The sequence below is a fragment of the Lissotriton vulgaris genome, chromosome 11 (genome assembly GCF_964263255.1).
Source record: "Lissotriton vulgaris chromosome 11, aLisVul1.2, whole genome shotgun sequence".
In the NCBI taxonomy this organism is placed as follows: domain Eukaryota; kingdom Metazoa; phylum Chordata; class Amphibia; order Caudata; family Salamandridae; genus Lissotriton; species Lissotriton vulgaris.
Genome location: NC_141699.1, coordinates 862,126,630 through 862,149,046, shown reverse-complemented (window position 1 = coordinate 862,149,046; position 22,417 = coordinate 862,126,630). Strand labels below are relative to the sequence as shown.

At 47.9% G+C, this 22,417-nt stretch overlaps 1 protein-coding gene across 3 annotated transcripts in view; it reads left to right on the top strand.

Annotated features, from left to right (window-relative positions):
- Nucleotides 1-22,417, top strand: part of ATG4B (autophagy related 4B cysteine peptidase) — a 552,878-nt gene that overhangs the window by 162,297 nt on the left and 368,164 nt on the right. For all 3 annotated transcript variants that reach the window (XM_086944003.1, XM_086944004.1, XM_086944005.1), the window contains one exon: nt 366-464. In XM_086944003.1, the coding sequence (XP_086800129.1) occupies nt 366-464 (99 nt within the window). The remainder of the gene's footprint in view (nt 1-365; nt 465-22,417) is intronic.

The window sequence follows — 22,417 nt, the reverse complement described above, 5'->3', positions numbered from 1 at the left end:
CAATTGATATTTGTGTGCTCCAATATCATCTTGTATGATTGCTTATCAGCAGAAACCTTTGTTCAACGCTACATTCATACCTGTTAGTAGCACAGTTTCTGAAATTGTAGAGCTCCTATTTCAAGTCTACTACATTGTGTTTATAAAATATATTCAACCATAACACTTGCCTACGTTTTTCGTGTTGGGGACGTGCAATAATTGATAAAACCACTGCTACAGTTGTAAATAGGTTCTTGAGAAGAGGATGGAATTGATCTTATCATGTTACGGAAGTGCTGGTTGTGTGCTGTGGCACAGGATGTGTTTTTATGTCTGTTTACCAAGTTGCACGTCTGTTAATTGCGTCTTTTTGATTCTTTTAGGTGGAATGGGCCCATCCTCAGACACAGGCTGGGGCTGCATGCTTCGCTGCGGGCAGATGATCTTTGCACAGGCGTTGGTATGTCGTCATCTGGGTCGAGGTAAGTAGTTCTCTTCTGTTGCAGAAGGGGTTGGGATGTTAGAGGGATAGAATCTACACAGGATGAAACTGCTCTTTACATCAAGGAGAAGCTTTTGAAATCCTACTATTGATTTGTGACTACAGGATGGTAGAAGGACCACCAGCCCATATTTTACAAGGACAGTCCTGTATGTAGGTATTCTGTCCTTAAAACGTTAAATTCTCAGTTAAGTCCACCATTTGTTCATAATGTTTGGTTTTCTAAAGAGAGTAGACTCAGTTATTCCTCATTGCAACTACAGACAAACAATTCTCTTGCTTATTGTGGCAGACCCTGAATTAAAGGTGATAGGTAGAATGCTTTCACATAGTCTCAGCCACTAGCAGCTGCTCGGGCCACACTCCAGTCCAACTATTCCTTTAGACAGCGATCTGTTATATTCAAATCATCTTTGTCCCGCTTCTTTAGGAATAATTCAGTCAGAGCTGCCAAGCCATTTCCTCTCTGAATAGGAATACGAGCATCTCCAGATCGTTCCCAGCCTACATAGGCCTTATCAGTGATGCATAACTTGACTTGCGGTACAGTGAACGCATAACCCACGTCTGGTCATAGCTGTCACACTTTGGGTGTCATACTCGGGAAAACACAAAGGTGAGGGGTTGAATGTTTACAGATAGTCTTAGCCTCTGGCAAGTGCGTGGGGCAGCAGTTTTAGTCCCTTGTTTTTCACCCACTTTTCAAATACTGACACCAGCCCTGTGAAAATCAGGCTTGTTCCTTCACCGGTGCCAAGCCAGGCTTACTCTGAACAGAAACACAAGCACTTCTGAATTGACCTAGGCCTCGTCATTGAGATATAGCTTGAGTCCTGTGCCATTGTTGCATTTGTGTTATGTCTGTAAAATTGCCATTCTGTCTAGAATTTCTGTTCTTAAAATAACGTCTCAGTCCAGAATTTTCGTATTAACTATCTATAATTTGTCTCGATGAAAAGTAGTTAATCTAGATAATGGTGTCATGAGTGCTGGCTCAAAAGTCCTCCTTCGGATGCGTAGGTGACATGAGATTTCTATAGCATAGCAAGACTTCTCTGAAAGCTCAACCAGAAACGAATACATGGCCCTTCATGCAAAAATGGGAGGTGGTGTTGGAGACGAATATACCATGAGATGAATGGTGCAGATTGTGGCAGGATGTACCAAAGACGATTTAAAATGTGCAGGGTAGAGAAACCTGGTATAAAGTAATATATCACTGGTATTTTATGCCACTAAAACAACAGAAACGTATTATCCCACATATGGATGGTCAATGATGAAGAGGTTGTGGAGGAGAGGGTTCTGATTTGCATGTATGGTGGACATGCATGAGACTTAAGTTATTCTGGAAAATAATGCTGAGTTGTATAAAAAAGGTTCCGGGTTTCTGGGTCCAACCTGATCTCGTTGGAGGGGTATTGGGGATTTGACCCAGAAATTATGGTGAGCTTAGGAGGGGAGATTGTACTGTAATACCACTTATTCTTTTGCAAGCTTAACAAGAAATCGTGGCTGGTTAGAAATAAGTAAACGCTCCTGGGGTTTAGTCCTGGGTATGTAAACTGTGGACACTAAAGGCAATGGAAATATTATCATACAAGGTACCTTGGAGGAAAACTGAAATTATCTGCTAATCTGGGTGCAAACTGTCAGATTGCACTAACCTTGGACTCATGATCCATTAGGAGAAATGTACTCTCCCATATCTAACCGGATCCATCAGTGACTACATGCGCTAGACTATATGGACAAGTGATCAGGGAAAAGGGGGTTGGGATAAGAGAGAAAACGGAGGCACTGGATGCCACCAGTCTGACTCATCGCTCTGGCTGGGCACTGAGATCTATAATGCATAGTGGGTAGTCTAATGGCAAGAAGAGATGTCTTTAGTAATTGGCCACAACAGTCTTGCACTAGGTTGTAATGAAGAATGGCTATACCTTTGTGATATCTCTGTTTAACCAGCCCTCCGTGCTTTGATATGGAACTTGTTATTCTTGAAACTAAACATGTAAGAGAGGAATATCTTAAATATGTGTTCATCAGTGCTCCCTTTATGACCTGGCTAACTTTCTTCAAATTTCGTCACTACACACTGTAGTTGGAAGGTGTGTTAAAGTTTCTACTTTGTGTGTGCCACTGTAAAGTAATTTACAAGTATTAATACCCTTTAATTCCTACTTTGGCGACTTATAGAACCATTATTTTAACTCTAAATATCTTAGGAAGTATTCACAAATACATATTATTGAAGCATAATTCAGATTTATTAATTTTTCCTATTCCATGTTTATATAGCCCTAAGTGATATCGAAATCCTACAGTCTTAGGAAAGTTAAAATGAACTCACAGAATTGAACATTCATTTTCTTTACACTACTCAACTTTCAAAATACTACCATGTAATTCCAGTGTCCTTTAAGCGACTTCTGAATGAAGCAACAGTTCTGTTCAAAGGAAATTAAGATCCGCATAGCAAAGTCATGGATGTAGAAAACATAAAATCACGATCGTCTTGCAATATCATTTTGGGCCAAAAGCAAACTTATACCTCGAAATCCTTGGTTGCCCTGTATCTACAAATAAGCCTTCTAGGAAATGTATTTTGTTGTTGGGGCGTTGTCCTGTAGTGTGTTCACCACACAGCAAGCCCTGTCTCCAGACAGTGCCAACACTCTGCAAGGGCTGCCTGTCATTCCTTCCCTGAGTTGGAGTTAGTGCAAGAGGGTTTGCAGTATTGTTTCCCCTTGCTTGCCGAGTCTTAAATGGTAAAACCTGCTCCTGCCATGCGTCCCGACACAAACTTACATCTCCTTGCAAGGCAGATATTGTGCCCTCTTCCATTCATGCTCCCAGTTAAGTTGTTTATTTTGTTGGTGAGGCTTCAGTCAGCATTGAGCACAACTTAAGCTGTTTAGCTTTAGAATACTGTGTGATATTAAAGAGCTGATTGGGCCATTAGCACAGATTAAATGGTTTCAGTTTTACCGATGCAGTATGCAGTGCCAAGTGGGTTGATGCTGTGAGAGTGTTTGTCTAGGGAGCTGTTAGCACAAATATCAAGAAATCTTCAGTCCTTTACAAGACAGACACACTAAGAGCTGTATTCGGACCCTGGTGCGGATTCCGAGGAGGCTGACTGTGGATTCTTTGTAAAAAGGCCTATAGTGATTCTATAAAGTTTGTTGATGAAATGTCGCAACATGCTATTGCAATATATGTTTATTTACAAAATTCAGGTTGTCAGTGTAGTGACCGCAACCCAAAAAAAGCCACAACAAATCTAATATCAACCAGCTTATAGTCAAAAATCCAAATTCCATATTCCATTTGAAATTAGGACCCCACATTCATACGTATGTCCCAAAATTCAAAGCACATAAGAAAACTCTATATCATGCACTAAACCATTTACAGAACCATTCAAATTCCCCACATACACCTATCCTGTAACTCCAAAAAGAACAGAACTACCAACTAATTATCCATTATGTAATCTGCAGAGCTAGGTGTAACCGGCCTTCTCATACAATCTGTACCCAAGTTTTCACCATATTACCATTACAACCAGTAACACACCTACTCCTCCTAAATGACACACCTTTCGTGTTGTTCACCGTTCTTGCAGCATTGTTACTAGAGTTGCACCAAAAAGTCTTGATGCCCCAATATGCTGTGTTTAAAAAATTACATTTTAATGAATATTTTTTCAAATTTATCATGGATTTCATATTTTTGTGACAGGCTTTCTGCTTCCCACTGCCAGGCAGAGTCTCTCTATCCACCAGCATTCTATTTACCCATTTATGTTCTTCATCACATTATAGTTCAAGTGCAGTAATTTGTATAGCGCACTACTCACCCAGAGGGTCTCAAGGCGCTTGAGGGTATGAACGGTGCATTACTTATCGAAGAGCCAGGTTTTTAGCTGTTTTCTAAAAGAGAAGTGGTTCTGTGTGGAACGGAGGTGAGTGGGGAGAGAATTCCAAGTTTTGGCTGCTAAGTAGGAGAAGGATCTTCCTCCCATGGTGAATCTATGGATGCGCGGAATTGCAGCGAGGGCTTGATTGGATGATCGTAGTTGGCGGGTGGGTGTGTAGAAGGATAGTCGTTTGTTGAGGCATTCTGGTCCTAGGTCGTAGAGGGCTTTGTGTGCGTGGGTGAGGAGACGGAATGTGATTCTCTTGTTTACGGTAAGCCAATGGATGTCTTTCAGGTGACCGGAAATGTGGGTATGACGAGGGATGTCCAGTATGAGTCTGGCTGAAGCGTTTTGGATGCGTTGGAGTTTTTTCTGTAGTTTGGCTGTGGTTCCGGCGTAAAGGGTATTTCCTTAGTCCAGTCGGCTAGTGACCAGTGCGTGGGTGACTATCTTTCTTGTTTCGGTGGGGATCCAACGGAATATTTTTTTGAGCATGCATACGATGTTGAAGCATGAGGATGAGACAGCGTTGACTTGTCTGGTCATCGAGAGGGAGGAGTCAAGGATGAAGCCCAGGTTACGTGCGTGATCAGTAGGTATGGGTGCGGTTCCCAGGGCTGGAGGCCACCATGAGTCGTCCCAGGCAGAGGGGGATGATCCTAAGATGAGGACTTCCGTTTTGTCCGAGTTTAGTTTTAAACGGATGTTCTTCATCCACTCAGCTACTTCTTTCATTCCTTCGTGTAGATTGGTTTTGGCGGTGTTAGGGTCTTTGGTGAGGGAGAGTATCAGCTGGGTGTTGTCTGCGTAGGAGATGATGTTGAGGTTGTGTTGTCGCGCGATGGAAGCGAGGGGGCTCATGTATACGTTGAAGAGAGTGGGACTGAGTGATGATCCTTGTGGTACGCCGCAGATGACTTCGGTGGCCTCTGATTTGAATGGGGGGAGGCAGACTCTGGGTTCTTCCTGCGAGGAACGGGATGACCCAGTCCAAAGCTTTTCCTTGTATTCCGACGTTGCTGAGGCGTTGTATGAGGGTGCTATGACAGACTGTGTTGAAGGCTGCTGAGAGGTCAAGTAAGATGAGGGCAACTGTTTCTCCGTTGTCCAGTAGTGTTCGGATGTCGTCTGTAGCTGCGATAATTGCAGTTTCGGTGCTGTGTTTGGCACGGAAGCCGGATTGTGATGGGTCGAGTGATTTGTTGGATTCGAGGAAGGCGGCGAGCTGATTATTGACGGCCTTCTCAATGACTTTGGCCGGGAAAGGGAGGAGTGAGATGGGGCGGTAGTTCTTAAGTTCCGAGGGGTCTGCTGTGGGTTTCTTCAGGAGGGCGCTGAGTTCGGCATGTTTCCAGCTTTCCGGGAAGGTTGCGGAGTTGAGGGAGCAGTTGATGACATCGCGGAGATAGGGGGCGATGATGGAGTCTGCTTTGTTGAAGATGTGGTGGGGACAAGGGTCGGTTGGTGAGCCTGAGTGGATGGAGTTCATCAGGCGGATGGTGTCTTCTGTAGAGATTGTGTTCCAGGCGTAAAGGTTGTGAGAGTGCTGTTTTGGTTCGGAGGTGGGTGGAGTGGTTTGTTGGTCGGTCTGGTTTTTGAAGCTGTTGTGTATGTCGACGATTTTGTTGTGGAAGAAAGAGGATAAAGAATCGCAGAGGTCTTGGGAGGGAGTGATGTTGTTGGAGCCAGCGGTGGGGTTGGTAAATTCTTTGACGATGTTGAATAGTTCCTTGCTGTTGTGGGCGTTGTTGTCGAGTCGATACTTGAATGCGGATTTCTTGGAGGATCGGATCAATTGGTGGTGTTTGCGGGTGGCGTCTTTGAAGGTGGTCAGGTTGTCAGTGGTTGAGTTTTTTCTCCAGATTTTCTCGAGGGTACGGCATAACATTTTGGATTTCTTAAGGTCATCGTTGAACCAGGGGGCATTTTTGCTACCGTGTTTGATCTGGTGGTTTTTCAAGGGTGCTAATTTGTCAGCGCTGTCAGTGATCCATTGTGTGAGTTTGGTGGCAGCTTAGTTTGGGTCAGATGATATGGCAGGAGGGTTTTGGTTAAGTGATGTGAAGAGTTGGTCAGTGGTGATTTTGTTCCAGTTTCTTCGAGGAATAGGTTGTGGGGGGATGTGGGTCGAGGTCTTTTTGTAGCTGAAGTGGATGCAGCTGTGGTCCGTCCAGTGGAGAGTTGTGATGTGATCAAAGGAGATGTGTTTGCTGGAGGTGAAGATAGGGTCGAGCGTGTGTCCGGCTAGGTGAGTGGGGGTGTTAACAAGTTGTTTGAGTCCGAGATTGGCCAGGTTGCCCAGAAGGGTGGTTGTGTTGCTGTCATTTTTTTTTCCAAGTGGAAGTTGAGGTTTCCCAGTAGGATGTAGTTCTCAGAAGAGAGGGCATGTGGGCTGATGAAGTCAGTGATATCTTCGTTGAATTTTGTGCGGGTTCCTGGTGGTCTGTAGAGGAGGGTGCCTCTAAGTGTGGTCCTGGGGTCGGTGTGGATTTGGAAGTGAAGGTGTTCGGCGGCCGCAAGGTTGACATCGGAGCTGGTAGTGATTCGGATGGTGTTCTTATGGACGATGGAGATTCCCCCTCCTGTTTGGATGGGGTGGTCTTTTCGTATGATCTTGTAATTGTCCGGGATGGCTATGGCGATGTCGGGTGCTGATGAGGCGTTCATCCATGTTTCTGTAAGGAAGGCGACGTCCGGGGATGTAGTGTTGAGTAGGTCCCAGAGTTCGGTGGCGTGTCTGTGGATCGAGCGAGTGTTCAGCAGGATGCACTTCAGGTGGTTAGAGTCGGAGGTGTGTTCGGAGGAAGTGGGTTTGGTGAGTTTCTTGATGCAGGTAAACTTGCATGAGTGGCATGCAAAAGGTCCCTGGGTGTGTCCTGGGGTAGCTTTACAGCATTGTGGTGGGCGTCCGGGGTTGAGGGCCAGTAAGGTATCGGCGTCGTACGTTATGCTGGTGGAGAGGGGTTTGCGGGGCCAGGGGGACTGGCGCTGGGCGCGGTCCAGGCGTAGACGGGCTTACCTTAGGCGCACCTTCGGCGCGCATGGGGCGCGATCGCTGCGCGTGAACGCTGCGCGCGAATGCATCTGTCATATATGGATAGTGGAGGGGGAGGGGCGAGGGAGGGTCAGCTGGGAGGCGGGTGCAGGGTGGAGCTACGGGCTAGGAAGCACAACAACAACAAAATGGCTGCAACAGTTACAAAGCGAAAGTGGGCGAGACTGGGGCACAATCAGAGGCACAATCGAGCAAGAGATACTTATAATGCAAACAATGTGAGCACAACAATGCGCACATTGGAATGAGCAGCGCTATATAAGGCAATGATACAATGCAGGCAGCGGCAGCAATGCGGGGGTGAAATCGCGTTGATGAGAGGCAGCAGAGCGAGCGGAGGGCAGACGCGGTGGTGACAGACAGCTGCAAAGCGCTACGATACCGCAAAACTGCTTCTAAGCGCTCTGGTATCACAAGTCACAATGATGCCTTGGGAGCATGGGGTTGCGACCTCTTCTTAGCGAGACAGGAGAGTCACCATTATGTTGTGTATACCGGTATATCTACTCTTTCTTTTAGTGTGGGCTTCCTAGAATTGCATCCCCTCTCTCTGCAATATGCACTTTTCAGTTGACCTCGCCCATTAAAATCCATCACCACCCAAAAGCAAGTTTTATTATCTATTGCGTGACCAATGTTTTCCCCCAGAAATCTTGTCTGTGGGTGATAACCAACTTTTCTCCCACAATGTCTTTATCTCTTAAGAATCTCTTTACCCATAATGGGTTACCAGGCCAAGGAGTCCACAATTACTTCTACCTCTGCCCTGTAAGAACAGTACAATAAGATAGGTATTCACTAAAATGATTCCCTTCTTTTCACTCTCTACACTCAAGTCCGCACTCAGTACTGTTGTACCATTCACCTCAAACATAATCATTGCATTGTTGATATTGTTATTACCCAGATCTTCAAATTATCTCCTAAAAAGTCCTTTACTCTAACATCAAAGTATTTATTTTTGATATGTTTATTTATTTTGAGACCAACTTGCAAAGATCTCCACGTTGGTAAAACAGCAAACTTATAAATAAGACATAGCCACTGTATTTATGTTCAGGCTAGATACACATGTTAATGTCTAATACACAGACTTTATATTTCACCTGTGTTCAACCATTACTATTAATTTAATTCCTCCCCTTTTACTACCTTTTCAGCTTCCATACTTCTATCTATCCCTGTTTGCCATCTTTTTTTGTCTGCGCTGGTAGGCTACTTCATTCCGTAGCAATGCTCCATTCGGTTATAATGAAACCTGCATCATAGGAATTCCTAGTACAGCAAATTAGGGACTGTGTGGTACTTTACTATCTAATTTCACAGCTAATTCCTCTATTAATTCCCTCCAATACATTTGTATCTTGTTGCACCCCCATATTGTATGTAGGAATGGCCCTTCTTCTGTGCAATGTTTATGCATATGGTGTTTGGGCCCTTCCCATTTTGTATAGCTTGCTCTTATTATAGCATCCCCTATGCAATATTATTAATTGAATTATTCTCAGCCTCGTTTCATTTCCACTTCTCTAAGGGGGCATCAATGTCACCTTCATCTTGTAATAAATTCTATTGAGGACATTGGAGTGAGGGTAATGAATAGTCTTGACTGTTTTTATTTCTCAGTAGCCACAAAGAAACAAGCATTGAAGTATACACAAAGTGATGGATGGAATGCTTGAATTCATCTCAGCCATTAGTCACTACATCGGGCCACATCCCAGTCCATTGCTATTTTGCACACCATGCCTTCTCAGTTTGGACCCAGCCCTATTCAAATCAGCCTTGACTCTTCTCAATTGTTAACGGAATAGCCTGAACTGCGAGGCCAGGTATTTTCTGAACCAGAACACAAGCAACCAATCTCATCAACCTCATATAACTTGTCTCCAGTGACACAGTGTGCACGGTGCAGCGGCTTCCCTGCCGGGGTATCTGTCAATGACTACTCCTCACACAGAGCTTGAAATCACACATCTTTATTCATCTGCGTGTAACTGCAAACTCAACATTCTATATCAAACTCCACTGAAATACACTCCATCCTTTACGTCATCAGGAACCAAAAACATTTAGTCATTGTTAAACGCTTTGGTGTTGTATTTGTTTGACCTGAACATGATGTGTGAAGTTTAGACCTGCCACATCATGATGCAAGATCTGCTGTGATGGTGAAATGCAGCAGCAGTCACTAGTGCTTCAGAATCAGTCCCTCCTTCACCATTTGGAACTGGTGAATGATGAATCAAATGCTGAAAGTAAGAAAAGTCTCTGGCAATAGACTTCTCAAGACGCTGGGTAGTCACTATGTATCCTTGACACCACTTGAAAAGGTTTGGCATCAGATTTTCTTTTCCGCATCTGACGTGTGAGTACTCTGTCTCTTCTCTGGAAGACAATGTTTTTCGCATGTTGTCTTTGGTCCGCAAATGTCTTCATCTTTTGTTTTTGAACCAAGTCCCTTGTGCAAATTACATTCCTATTGTTGTCTCTCTGATTGGTCACTGAGGTATCTTTGTTTTAATTGCTCTTCTGAACATCAATGTTGGTGGACTTTCACCGGTAGTTGAGTGAGGTGTTGAACGGTAAGCTCTCAAATGCAAAGTTTAACACAGTTTGTAAATTTAGCTTCTCTTGTGTAGCACGCTGCACAGCTTTCTTTAACATAATCATAAACAGGAACACCCCATGTTGCAAAGATGCACCCGGTCTCTCAATGACTCAGGCTTGAGTGGTGGATTAGAGATACTCAATTCATGGAAATCGCAAGTAATGTAATGTAATGTATGTATACTTGTAAAGCGCACTGTTACCTCGTTATGTGGTGTCCTGGCGCTGTATACCGCTGGGGAACCCGTCCTGGCTTTCCCTGTGAGAGGGCACCCCCAAGGTGAAACCAGGCATCCCCGGCGCTGCTGGGGCCGTTGTGGAGATTAAGCAAGCTATTGCCCAGAGTTGCAGAGTGGGACCCATGGTTAGACTAGGCACCTAGGCGAGAATTATCGAGTCCGCAGACATTGACCCAAGACCCTGCCGCATCGGGGATTGAACCCTGGTCCCGGGCCGACTTCTGCTTCAGGGTCTGCCGCTTCTAACCAGTGAGCCACACTTCTCCACAAGTATCCATCCACAATCAATATCAGGTGATGTCCATTGTCTAGTGGACCGAGAAAGATAATAGCTATACTTCCCAGGCATGCTTCGGGAGTTATGTAATGTTTAGGGTGTGTTGAGTAACTTTTGTAAATAGGCATCTGCATAGATGACAGGCATTTCATTCCTTCTCAACCTACTCGTCGAGATATGGAAACCAGAACCGATTGTGGAGAGCTTATTTGGTGGCAGTGATTACCCTATGTCCTTCGTGGGCCACTTCAATCATTTTCTGGCACAGACTCTCCAGAATCAACATTATCGTCCCTCGCAATATTTCTCCTTCTTGAGTTATGGACAGTTAATCTTTGACATTTCTGTATTTTTTTATATTCACCCTCCCTGGTGAGAAGTCGAGTGTTCTGGTTCCAAGACTGATGTGTAAATATATCTTTCAACTTCAGAATGTCACTATTGTGGCTCAAAAGGAACAAATGATGGATGGAATGCTGAACAATGCAAACACTGTGGCTCATGGCAGTGATAATCTGGGATAACGAAATGGCAACTGGTGTGTTTATTTTATTATAAAGTTGATATAAGCTTCAGCTGACTCAGATGAAGTGCTATGACCTGGAATGGGCACTCTGAAAAAGTAGTCAGCAGTGTTCTGATCCTTTCCTGGGTGAAGCACGTTTTATAATAGTCTCCTGTGCCATCTGTTCGCATCTAGTCCTGCGCTTCGTAACCATAATGATTCAACCAATTACGCCATACCCTAGTACATTTTTTGTGGCACCCTCTACTCCTGTATGTAACCGCTTCAGCTGCCATGTACAAGTCCATAACTCATTTCCATTCACGCAGGGCGGGGTGTCTTGTGTGCCCCAATGCTTTACTATATCATGATTCACCACTACAAAGCCCAGGGCGCTAAAAAGCAACTGGGGTCTGGGAACGTCAACATTTCATGGGATACCCAAAAAGATGAATTTCGGATCTGCTGGGAGGGATGTTTTTATGATTCCATTTAGTTCTTTAATTATCCCACCCCAGTATGACTGTTTACGGGGGCAATCCCACAACGTGTGTAGGAAGTTCCCCACTTCGGCTTGGCAGCGCAGACAATGAGGGTTCTCGGCCCATTTTGTTTAGGTTTGCTCTATTGTATTAAACCCTACTGAGGATTTTAAAATGGATAAGACACAATTTTACTTTATTAGCCAACTCTCTAGGGTGCATCAAGCCTGCCTCCCAGTCTACATCTTCAATCTTCCCCAGGTCTCCCTCCTAGGCCACCCTTAGTTTATCCAGGGTGACAGGCTTATTATTATTTATCATCTTTTAAGTAAGTGACACTGCCTTGGTCGTGAGCTGCAGTAATCGTCCCTCAAGTAGTGCATATTCTGGTAGCTCTGTCTTCCCTACTCCCTCCGCTCTCCACGCATGGTGTCATTGGGCCTATTTGAGGAATTGGGAGCTACGCAACCTAAATCCATATGGAAGGTGGAGAAGGAATTGAACTCTCCCCTTGCAATGATATCTCCAACAGTAGTGATCCCCAGTGTGTCCAATGCTTCAAAACCCGGAGCCCATCCACCTCTCTAAGCCAGTTTTCCCTTCCACAGCTGTGTCGCCCTAGTTGTCTTGTGGGCCCTCCCTAGGATTCTAGCAGTCTTTTCCCATACATCCATGGTGACTCGTATGGGGGGGGGGGGAGGAAGGTATGCATCTCCTTTCCTCCATATAGATAATGTAGGAACGTGTAGGGTGTCAGTATCTCCCATTCTAATCTGTATGTAGGATGGTCCCATGCTACGTTTATCCAGTCATTTATGGGGGTTGGGTGGGCTGCCCAGTAGTAGGCTTCAATGTCCGGAAGCGCCAATCCCCCAATATATGGGTTGCGTTGTAGTGTCTTGAGGGCAATCCTTGGGTGGCCATTCAGCCACAACAGTGAACGTAGTTCGAAATCTATTTCCTTGAATATCTTTCTTGGGAGAGGGTGGTATATGTTCTGGAGGGCGTATAGGAATTGGGGCAAGGAAACCATTTAAAACATGGCTTCTCAGCCCATTATGGTAAGAGGCAAATCTTTCCATCTGTCCACGTCTTGCCTAAAGTTGGAAAACACCCACAGGATAGTTGCGCTGCTGCAGACCTCTGTGTGGGGTGTAAGAAAGACTCCAAGGTATTTAAAGCCTTCCATAGTCAATTGGAGGTTCCTTGGCAGCACTATCCAATCCAGTTATTTGGCCCGGGCAGTATAATACTGACGTCTGCCAATTGATCCTATAGCCTGAGAACCGGCCATACTCATCCATTATTTGAAACACTGTGGAAATCGTTGTGTCTTGTTTCATCACAAACAAGAATATTATCTGCATAAAGGGATACCTTTTTCTTCATTTGGTCGTCAGGTGTAACCCTGAAGCCCGCACGCCCAGGTGTTGCCTAATCATGCATGTTAGGGGTTCAACCACTAGTGCGCATAGAAGTGGAGATGAAGTGGACCCCTGACTAGGCCCATGGAAAATCGGGAAAGTGTGAGAGAGCCTTCCATTGACTCATACTGCCGCTCTAGGGGAGGTTATAGTAGTGTCACCCATTTTCTGAATTTCGTCCCGAACCTGAATTTGGCCAAAGTGGAGTCTAAAAAGGGCCAGTGCATTGTGTCTAATGCTTTTTCTCCATCTAACATCAGGGGTGTCACGGTTCTTGACCTCCATCATCCAGTTGTGTGATCTGCGGGAATTCCATATAGTGACCCGGCCAGGCATGAACCCGGATTGGTCGCAATGGTCGAAAGTCATTATAACACGTAAGAGTGGAGTGACTAGAATTGTTGCCAGAATTTTGACCTCTGTGTTCAACAGAGAGATGGGGCGATATGAGTTGCATCTATACCGGGGTTCATCCTTTTTATAGATGGTCACAATGGTATTGGTCCAGAGATAAACTGTGAGGATACCCTCCTTTTAGGGGTCTTGATAGAGACCTAGGAGATCAAGGCCTAGTAGGTCTTTATAGTTTTATTAGAGCTTGTGGATATTCCATTTGGGCCAGGGGGTTTTCTCTGACGTAGCTGGGTCACAGCCTCTCCTACTTCCGTAAGTGTCAAGTCCCTGTTGAGTGCTTTTATGTCACCCTCATCTATTCTGGGGACCCGTATGTCTTTAAGATAGCCATCAATGGCGGCTGTGTCGCTAAGTGGTTTCCTTCCATAGAATTCTTCATAGTGTTTGGCAAATGCCAACACTATTTCCTCAGCCGTGGAGAGAGTCGAACCCTGGTCATCTACGATTCATCCCACTCATCAAGCCTCGGCTTCCTTCCTACTGAGCCAGGCCATACATTTTTTTGGCTTAGTCTCCGACTTCGTAAAGTCAGTGCAATGTGGCTAGGCTCTGGCGCCTTGCCTCATCCTGAGCCGACTCGCTGTGGTCCATTTTGAGGGCTTTCAATTGTCAGAAGTCAGCAGATCTGGCCTGGCTATGGCTTGTCCCTCTAGGGCAAGTATCTTATGTTCCATCTGCTCTAGTTTCTCTCTCCCTTTTTTCTTTTCCCAAGCAATCCAGTCCTGGGCCCTATCTTGCAGTACAGTTTTGCATGCCTCCTACAGTGAAGCACCAGAGACTACCATAACCTTGTTTTCGGTGACCGCGTATGATTACACGAGTTTCTAGGTCCCAGGCGTTCAATTTCCACTATGGCAGTGGGTCCCAGGTCCTAGTACCCAACTGTGCCAGCAGAGGTGAGTGATCTGATAACCCTCGAGCGAGATAGTCTATCCAGCTGATCGTTCCCAATTCACATGAGGGGACAAAGACATAGTCCAGCCTTGAGTAGACATTGTGTTTCCCTGAGAAATAGGAGTATTGTCTATTGTATGGATGTTGAGACCTCCATGTGTCTGTGAGCCCAAGTGTGTCGAAAAAGCGGGCTAGTGGGGTGGTACCTGCCGTTCTCTCGCAGTTCACAAACCGGTCTGATGATGTACACAAAGCATCATTAAAATCTCCCCCTGTCACATAGAAGGATGCAGGGGTCTCGAGGAGGATGTCTGCAACTTTGAGCAACACAGGCGATTGTAGTCTGGGCGGTGCATGGACACAGATGAGTGTAAGCCTCCTTCTACCCCAGGTACCGGTCGCCGTCACAAACCTGCCATCTGGATCTACCCATTTACGGGTTAATTCATAGGGGAAGGATTTTTTTTAAATCAAGATTGCAATCCCTCTAGACCCAGATGTAAAGCCAGTGTGTGCCAACACTGCATACATTCCTCTCCCACGGAAGCTACACTGGATACCCTGAAGGTGTGTCTCCTGGAGCAACACCACATCTGGCCGCAGTCGCTTTATGTATTGTGCAACCAACCCCGATTTGATCCTGTCTCTAAGAACAGTGACGTTCCAGGTTAGGACCGAAAGGGCATGTTGCTCTACGGGAGCAGACATAGGTACATCAGGAACCTAAAGGCTGTCCTCCTCGTGTGCACCCGGCTCTTGAGGCTAACCCACCGATTTCACTGTGCCACTTACTCGGACCCAATGCAACCAACAATAACTTAAACAGCACCAATTCTGTTACCACCGCCCCACCCCCCTGGACCTTCTCACAACACCTGAACCCATGGCTATAAAGCAACTGTGTGTAAGAAGAGAAGGAGCGGTCTGCCGCCCACCCCACTGTGTGTAAATACAAACCCAACAAACACCTACTACATATGAACAAATGAAAAGTAGAAAGGCAGGCTCTTAAGGAACCGGAATACCACTTTCAAAACTGATCCCAGCGAGTGAGTTATAGGCTCTTGGCCCATTGTTTTAACGTTAAATGTCCTTGGACGATATATTGTTGCCAGCTTCAGATGTTCAGGCTTTTCAGGTCTACCGCATCTTCCATCTGTGATTGTTGGCTAATCTCTGTTCCCCATTCCGGTGCTGTAATTTTGGCAGCCAGAGGGTGTGTGCTTTCATCCCTGGCGGAGTCTCACAGCCCTTCTGAATCTGCATGAGAATCTCACTGGCTAGATATGTCTGTGGCCCTGTCGTCTACTGCTTCGTTGTGCTCTCCTCCCTTCGCAAGGCCCCCAGCACCTCTCCTAGTCCCTCTTAATGCATAAGTAGTCCCCCGGTCTGTAGTCCTCAGTCCTGACTTAGTCCTTCTTTTCCTCTGTGTCTTGTCCCCAGGTCTGGATTCTGTACACTGAATCAGTCGTCCATCTTGGTTCCGTTCCCTGGAGGGGCGCAGGACTGGTCTCTCCTTGATCCACGGCCATGCGTCCTCCGATGTCTGAAAAAAATGTGTTTTCTCCTTATACATGACTTTCAGTTTTACTGGGAAAAGGACCATGTACTGTATCTGTAGTGCTCGGAGCTTTGCTTTTACAGAATCAAAAGTCCCCCTCTGGCGCTGGATCTCTCGACTGTAGTCCGGGAAGATCATGTTCTTGTAATTTTTGTGTCTGGCTTCTCCTAGGCGGCCACCTTGCGTAGGATCATATCTCAGTCGAGAAAGTTAAGGAACTTTGCAGTGATAGGTCTCGGTAAGGCTCCGGGCAGCGGCTTTTGCGCTCAGCGCCCTGTGTGCCCGTTTAATCACAAAGTAGGTGGAGAAGTATTCGGGCAGCATAATGTTCTTCAGCCAGGTGGCTTGGAACACAGGTACATTGGTCCCGCAGGACATCCCATAAAGCATAGGTTATTCCTGCGTGCCCTGTTTTCAGCCACTGCAGTTCACCATGTGAACTGCGGAGTTCCGTTACCTCATTTTGAAGGTCTTTGACTACACCTTCGACTTTCAAGACTCGATTCTCTGTCTCGGTTATTCAGTCGGAGACATTGCGGAGATCCTAGTAGGGGAACCTCAGAGAGTACTTCACCAATCCTATTTTCCAGTACTTCTCTGGTCGCCATTTTAAGTGAACGCGCTCTAGTCTCGTTTTGGGGCACTCGTCATAAAGATGCGCGCTGCGCAGACGCGCCTAAGGCAAGCCCGTCTGCGCACATCAGCGTCCCGGAAGCGGCCAGCGCGAGTTATGCTGCCCGTTTCAAGACGCAGACGCCAGTGCCGCCAGTCGTATAATGGCGCTGAATTGCTATCAATAGACTCACACCGGGGTAAGTGCGAACGTCATTGGGAGGTTTTAGATAATTTTCACAGGAGCTGTGATATTTGTAACTTTAGCTTCTGCACTGAATTGGCAGTCTGTAGTCCTCCCGCTCCCTCCCTTATAGCCACCTTGAAAGGGTACTGTATTCGGGCGGCTCTAATTAATTCCTGCTTGCTAGTAAAACATGCCTTGGATATATTTGAGCAGATGAGCAGCTCGATTTACTCTTTGTGACAGAAACATGGATCAATGAGTCTTCTACCCCAGCTATTGAGCTGGCTATACTTAGGGGGTACAAAATAGCCAGGGCGGACCGCAAAGTGGGTAGAGGTGGTGGAATAGCGGTGGTGGTTAGGGACACGTGGGCATTTTCCAGAGATGAGTCTCAGGTTATTGGTGATGGTGAGGCATTTGATTTTTCCATCATCATATACCCCATTTTACACTGGGTTTCACATTGGTGTATAGCCCCCCTTGGCCCCACAAGAGCTTTTCTGAAAAAGGGCTTTGCGTTTATCAAACCTTTTACTCCTTGGAGATTTTACCATCCATTGGGATTGAGTGGAGGCAAGCTATACGAGGGACTTATGTGACTCGCTTAACTTGGCCCAACTCACCCAATGGATTAGCTCTCCGTCGCATATTGGGGGGACACATTTTAGACCTAGTCTGTTCCAACTTCCCTTTAAGTGTCAAAGAACCCCTTCAAATATCCTGGTCGGATCATTTTTTGATCCAATTCTCATGGACCATTCAGATGCCGCATTCTACCAAGGGATATCCCCAAAGTAAACCCTCTCCAAGAATTGATCCTTCTGCTTTGTGCAGGGTTCTGTCAGACACACGCCCCTCCGCTGCTATCAATCAGGATGGAGCTCTAGAGAGTCTCTTTAACTGGATCTCTCAGGCAGTTGAATACCTATCTCCGCCTCTCGCTACTAAGCAAGCAAGAAACACCCCTTTGAAACCTTGGTACACTAGCAAGCTTAAGTATCTAAAACAGTTTTGTAAAAAACTAGAACATAGCTGGAGACTGGCCTACTACCCTTTGGCTAAAACAGCAATAAGGAAGGCCCAGAGAGAATATTATGCTACTATTAGAGAGGCTAAAAGCAGCTACTACACGGAACGGATCGCTCTGTCGAAAAACTATTCCAAGGACATTTTCTCTATCATTCAGAGTTTTTTAACTCCCGAAGCTGAGCGCATCGCCCTCCCGGCCTCTGCGGCCTGGTATGAAATGCTGTCCTGTTTCTTTATTGAAAAGATTCAGGCGATCCAGGACAACTTTGGGTCTAGCTCACCTGGGCAGGCAGGGTCCTCTTGTAGGAATTTTCCAGTGTCCAATCCCTCTGTTTCCCCCTTGAGGAGGTTCTCCCCTATTGGCTTGCTTGACTCTTCGACCATCCTTAAATCCTTGAAATCCGGTTCCCCGGCAGACCCATGTTTGGCAAGGCTGCTAGCAGCGGCAGCCGAGGTGGTTAATCCTGAAGTCAATACCATTATAAATATGTCACTTCAGACTGCCACAGTTTCACCGGAGTGGAAGCAGGCCAAACTACTACCACTATTAAAAAAAAGGTTTCGGGGGGGCCTGGCCAAGAAGGCGGCCTGACAAGACATGCCATTCCCGGCTCCCCGGCCCTGATCCCCGTGTAACCCCTCTATCAGCCGGCTACCTCCCTAAAACTCACTGAATCCAGTAGCACCGAGCGGCGGGTTGTGCCGCGACATCTTTGGCGGGAGCACAGAATTGGCACTGCAGCGGGAGCCCCTCTCTGGCCCTCTGTGGTGATCCCAGTGCGACAGAGGGCTGTAATGGCGGCCGCGAGCTGAGACGACCCGCCATGCTCCACTGAGGACCAGCGACAGTCTGAGCACGATTGGTGAAGAATAGCGGGCGGCACACGGCCGGGGCTGGGCCCCTGCAGAATCAGAGGAGCCTCCGGCACGCGTGTGGAGCGGCCTGAGACGGCCTAGCTGCCCCCGGCGAGCCGCCCACAGGATTGGGGCCCGGGCGCTGGGCCTGGCCGGGTCCGGATAAGAAGAGTACCCGCCTACGACCGCATTCCCGGGCGGAGCTTCCAGCAGTGCACCCGGGCCAAATCGCCCGCTCTGGAGCGGAGTGGCGACTCCCAATCATTGGCTGCCTGACCTAGGAGGCGACAGCAGGAGACAGAGGTGAGAGGCTGGAGCTCGGGCGATCGCCTAAATTGAGGCCCCGGGTTCGGGCCTAGTCCGGGAGGAGAGGGGAGGGCCCGCCCGCCGCTGCTCAGCTCTCAGGACACTCGCCCCCCCTGAGTTCACCACCCCGGGGGATAGCGACGAAGGTCGGGGGCCTGCACACGCGCCGAGGGGAGCCGCCGGACTCGGGCCCCCGGAACCGGGCCTAGCTCTTAGCCCTGCCATCGAGAGCGGGGCTCTACTACACCGGCCCGCAGCGCTTCCACACCTCGACTTGGGGGGCCCTGCCGCTGCTGCCCGGGGGACACCCACACACTCGCCCACCGGGGCTGGTCCTGGGGCCCCGGCTCTGGACCTAAGGTGCCCTTATCATCAAAGGTCAGGGGGGATTCAGGAACCGGAGGTCCGGCATTATTGGACGATGCAGCTCTAACTGGCCTGAACACTGCTGGGAGGCCAGGCGGCTCAAGCGGAAGACACCTACGACCCCCCCAATTGACAGCGCGCTTTCCCAGTGACCCTTGGGAGCCAGAGTGACTACGGCGACATGGCCAATGCGGGGCGCAGGAACAACCGCACAATCACGGACATGCTTAGCAAGGGCACCCCCAGAGGGGAGAAAAACCAGACCCCTCCCTCACCCACGTCCACCCCCAATGTCCAGCGGCAGGATGAGGAAGGGGCGCCCATCACAAAGGCCTTCCTTGAGTCACTCTTCAATACTCTGAGAGATGATTTCCAGGCCCTGAAGCAAGATCTGGTGGGAGAGCAACGTGAACTCCGCAGGGATGTTGATGATCTGGAGGAGCGCGTGGCCACATTGGATGGCACGGACCACACCCGCAGCGAAGAGGTGGAACTTCTACAGCAGGAAGTTCTTCGCCTCCGGGAGCAACAAGTGGACCTCCAAGCCCATGCGGAGGACCTCGAAAACCGCTCCCGGAGGAACAACATACGGGTCCGGGGGGTGCCATTCAAAGCGGAAGGGGCCAGCATCACCTGCTACCTACAGGAGCTATTCAGAGAGATCCTCGGAGAACCTGCGGAGTTTGACATTTGTATTGACCGCGTGCACAGAGTTGGCATGGCGCGGCGGGCATCTGCCCCCCCACCGGACATTCTAGCCTACCTACCGGACTTTCCCTTGAAAGAGCGGATCGTAAAGGAGGCCCGACAGAAGCAGCCTCTGCAATTCAGGGGCAGCCCCATAGCCCTTTTTCAGGACCTATCCGCCATCACGCTGCAGAAGAGAAGGACCTTTAAACTATCCACAACATTTTTGCGTGATAAAGGAGTGCCCTACTCCTGGGTCACCCATTTCGCCTGGTCTTCAAATGGAACGGGCCCTGCACCAACTCCGATCTCTCCACGAGACCTGCGAGTTACTAGGCATCGATCTACCAAGAGATGGGGATTCTAGAGAGACTTCGCCGCGTCTATCGCAAGATAGGCTCACGCAACAAGTCGGAGGCGGATGGCAACAGGTGCGACGACGCCGTTCTTCTAAGACGGTTCTCAAACCTGACCCGGCGAGGATGGCCAAGGAACAGGCCGCGGCCGTCCAAGAGGTGGTCAGAGACACTGTGGTCCAGCCCTGAGACGCTTTGCGTAAGGGAGATGCCTCTATTATGCTACCTTTGGAGAGGGGGAGCCACCAGGGCTGCCACCACCATGTTTCCTCCACAATGAAACTCTACGGACCTGATCTCTGTTCTGATAGGCCCGAGACTATGGTTTGCAATTTGGGATTTCATGTTGGGGTAGGGGGGGGCAACGGGAGAGCGATTGGGGTTTGGGAGGGGTGTTGCAGGGAGTGTGGGGGAGGGGGGGGAGCCGGGGAGGGATCTTCCTTGTCCACCGATTTTTGAGTTCCCTTTTGCTTCCTTGCGCCTTGCTCAGAGACAAGCAGACTCTACTACTCCCCTATGGCGCTCCTTAGATTGAACATCCTCTCTCTTAATGTGAGGGGACTGAATAACCCTATCAAACGCCGCCGATACATTCCCTCCTAGAGCACTCCACAGCCGACATCTGCCTCCTAATGTAGACGCACTTGCTGCCAAAGGACCACCCCCGTATTAAATCCTGGGCCTTCCCCCTGCAGTTTTTTCGTCCGCATCTAAGAAGGTAGCTGGGGTGGCGATTCTTGTGTCCAAGTCCTTTAGGGGTCAAGTTATGCAGAGGGAGGCAGAGATCAAGGGCAGGTTGCTGATACACCGATTTCTGATAGCCGGGCAGACACTTTTAGTGGGCATCATATACGCGCCTATTGAGGGTCAGGAAAAATTCCTTCATATGGCCTTAGAGACAGCCACAGCGAACACTCAACCACACCTGCTATTGGGAGGCAACCTCAATTTGGTATTCCATAACACGGCGGATCGTTCATGCCAACGCTTGGGGCAGTTGGGATCACTCTCCACAGAGGGCCACTCGCATCTCTCAGACCTTGGCCTGGTCAACCTATGGAGACCATTCCACCCACACTCCATGGCATACACTTACTACTCAGCGGCTCATAAATCATGTGCTAGGCTTGACTATATCCAAAATGCGACTGTTCGCCTACTGTGCAATGTGCCATATAGAGAAAGTACTCGGACTCACATGAAAGAACTACATTGGCTGCCAGTAGCGCAGAGGATAACCTTTAAAATTCTTACTATAGCTTTCAAAGCAGTTCATGACCTTGGCCCCTCTTATCTGAGAGACAGATTTTCCCGCTATGTCCCTACTCGGGCTCTGCGTTCAGCAGATTGCAATTTTTTAAGAGTACCCCGATTTCAGCGAGTTCGCTTGGGAGGCCAACCTCTTGCTGTTACCGCGGCCAGGACTTGGAATACCCTCCCCCTCCCCCTGAGATTAACTGAAAATTTTGTGACATTTAAGAAGGCACTTAAAACTTATCTTTTCAGAATTGCTTACTAATTTCTTCATTGAAAAAGAAAATTTCTGTTCTCTTCTTTCCCTCCGGCCACATACATGTTTCTTTTTACGCGCCAGGACACTCTGGTAGTATTTGAGCGCGATATAAACCAGCTAAAATAAAATAAAAATAAATATTTCCTCTGCTCCTCACAGTTGGTGCCCCCAGTGCAAGATGTTGATATACTCCCAACCTCCCTGTCGGATCACTCCCCGGTGATGACCACTTTCCTCCTCCCGGATGTGCCTGCCCCGCCTCGACATTGGCGCCTGTGGGATGCCTTGCTCCAAAGCCCTACAGTGGTGGAGAGGATTAAAGACGCCACCACCCAATTTTTAACGCACAATGCCAACACTGACACCACTAAGGCCACACAATGGGCTGCGCTCAAAGCAGTATTGTGGGGAGAGTTCATCTCTATCGCCACAGCCAACAACAGAGAACGCGGCCAAAAAAAAGCGGAAATTACCCAGCGAGTAGCGGAGTTGGAGCAGATGCACCAACGAACAGGGGCAGCCCGTGCATGGCGCCAGCTCTGTACGGAGAGGAAGATGCTGGTGGCGTTAGACCAAGATGTGGCAGAATATGCAGCTCTCCGCCTCTGACATGCATACTATAGTGGGGGTGACCGC